This window comes from Morone saxatilis, unplaced genomic scaffold (assembly GCF_004916995.1).
Source record: "Morone saxatilis isolate NCDOM2014 unplaced genomic scaffold, NCSU_SB_2.0 Contig20, whole genome shotgun sequence".
Lineage (NCBI taxonomy): Eukaryota > Metazoa > Chordata > Actinopteri > Moronidae > Morone > Morone saxatilis.
Genome location: NW_023339763.1, coordinates 10033522 through 10034451, shown reverse-complemented (window position 1 = coordinate 10034451; position 930 = coordinate 10033522). Strand labels below are relative to the sequence as shown.

General features: G+C 56.2%; 1 protein-coding gene across 2 annotated transcripts in view; it reads left to right on the top strand.

The window, feature by feature from the left end:
• Window positions 1–930, top strand: part of cpeb4b (cytoplasmic polyadenylation element binding protein 4b) — a gene marked incomplete at its 5' end in the record, with an annotated part of 30769 nt that continues 29839 nt past the window's right edge. For both annotated transcript variants that reach the window (XM_035666028.1, XM_035666027.1), the window contains 1 exon segment: window positions 1–407. In XM_035666028.1, coding sequence (XP_035521921.1) covers window positions 1–407 — 407 coding nt within the window.

Below are 930 nucleotides of genomic sequence, written 5' to 3'. Positions count from 1 at the left end.
GGCGCTCCCCGGCCTCTCCGCACCCTCCGCCGCCCTTTCCGCACAGGAACCCGGCCTTCAGCCAGTTGCCGCATTTGTCCAACAGCCTGAACAAGCCCCCGTCCCCCTGGGGTCCAGCCAGCTACCAGAGCCCCTCTCCCTCTCCCGGCTCCTCCACCTCCTGGAGTCCCGGAGGAGGCTACGGTAGCGGCGGCGGCGGCGGCTGGGGAGGCTCTCAGGGCAGAGATTATCGCCGAGGGCTGAACGGCGGGATGACCCCCATCAACTCTATCTCTCCGCTGAAGAAGACCTTTCCCAACAACCACGTGGCATCCCAGAAGTACCCTCGAAACAGCCCCGCGGGCTTCAACCCCAAGTCCTGGATGGATGACGGAGTCGGCCGCAGCGATAACATCTTCCCCTTTCAGGTCAGTTCGCCTGCGATAGTCTCGTCGTGTGATTTGGCAATAATTCGGGCACACTCTTCCATTTATTAACCAACACATTGTGCTGTTTTTGTTGTGTGTGTGTTCACGCTTTTGTGTGGTAACGTATGTTATTTCTGTTGGCTGTTAGTTTTTATTATACTATGTGGTACAGCTGCTCTTTTTAGACGCTGGGGGGGGAGGGGGCGTGGATTTACATGATGAATTTGTTACTGTGTTCGCTTAGAAATCATATCGCTGGGTTCTGTACTTCCACAGCTGTATGTCCCTGATGATGACTAATGTGGCCTTGTCACTGCAGTGCTGTGTGCCACATGGATGAGCTGGGAAGGGGCTGGAGGGAGGAGCGGGGTGTGTAGGGGCGAGGCATGGCGGATGTAGAGGAAAAAGATGGGGAGAGGAAACGTGGAAATGGGGGAATGCGAGAGAGGGTACGAGGAGAACACAGGAGCGGATCGCAGAGATTGACGGAGGCCGAGATGTAAGGGAAAATATAGATGTGCCG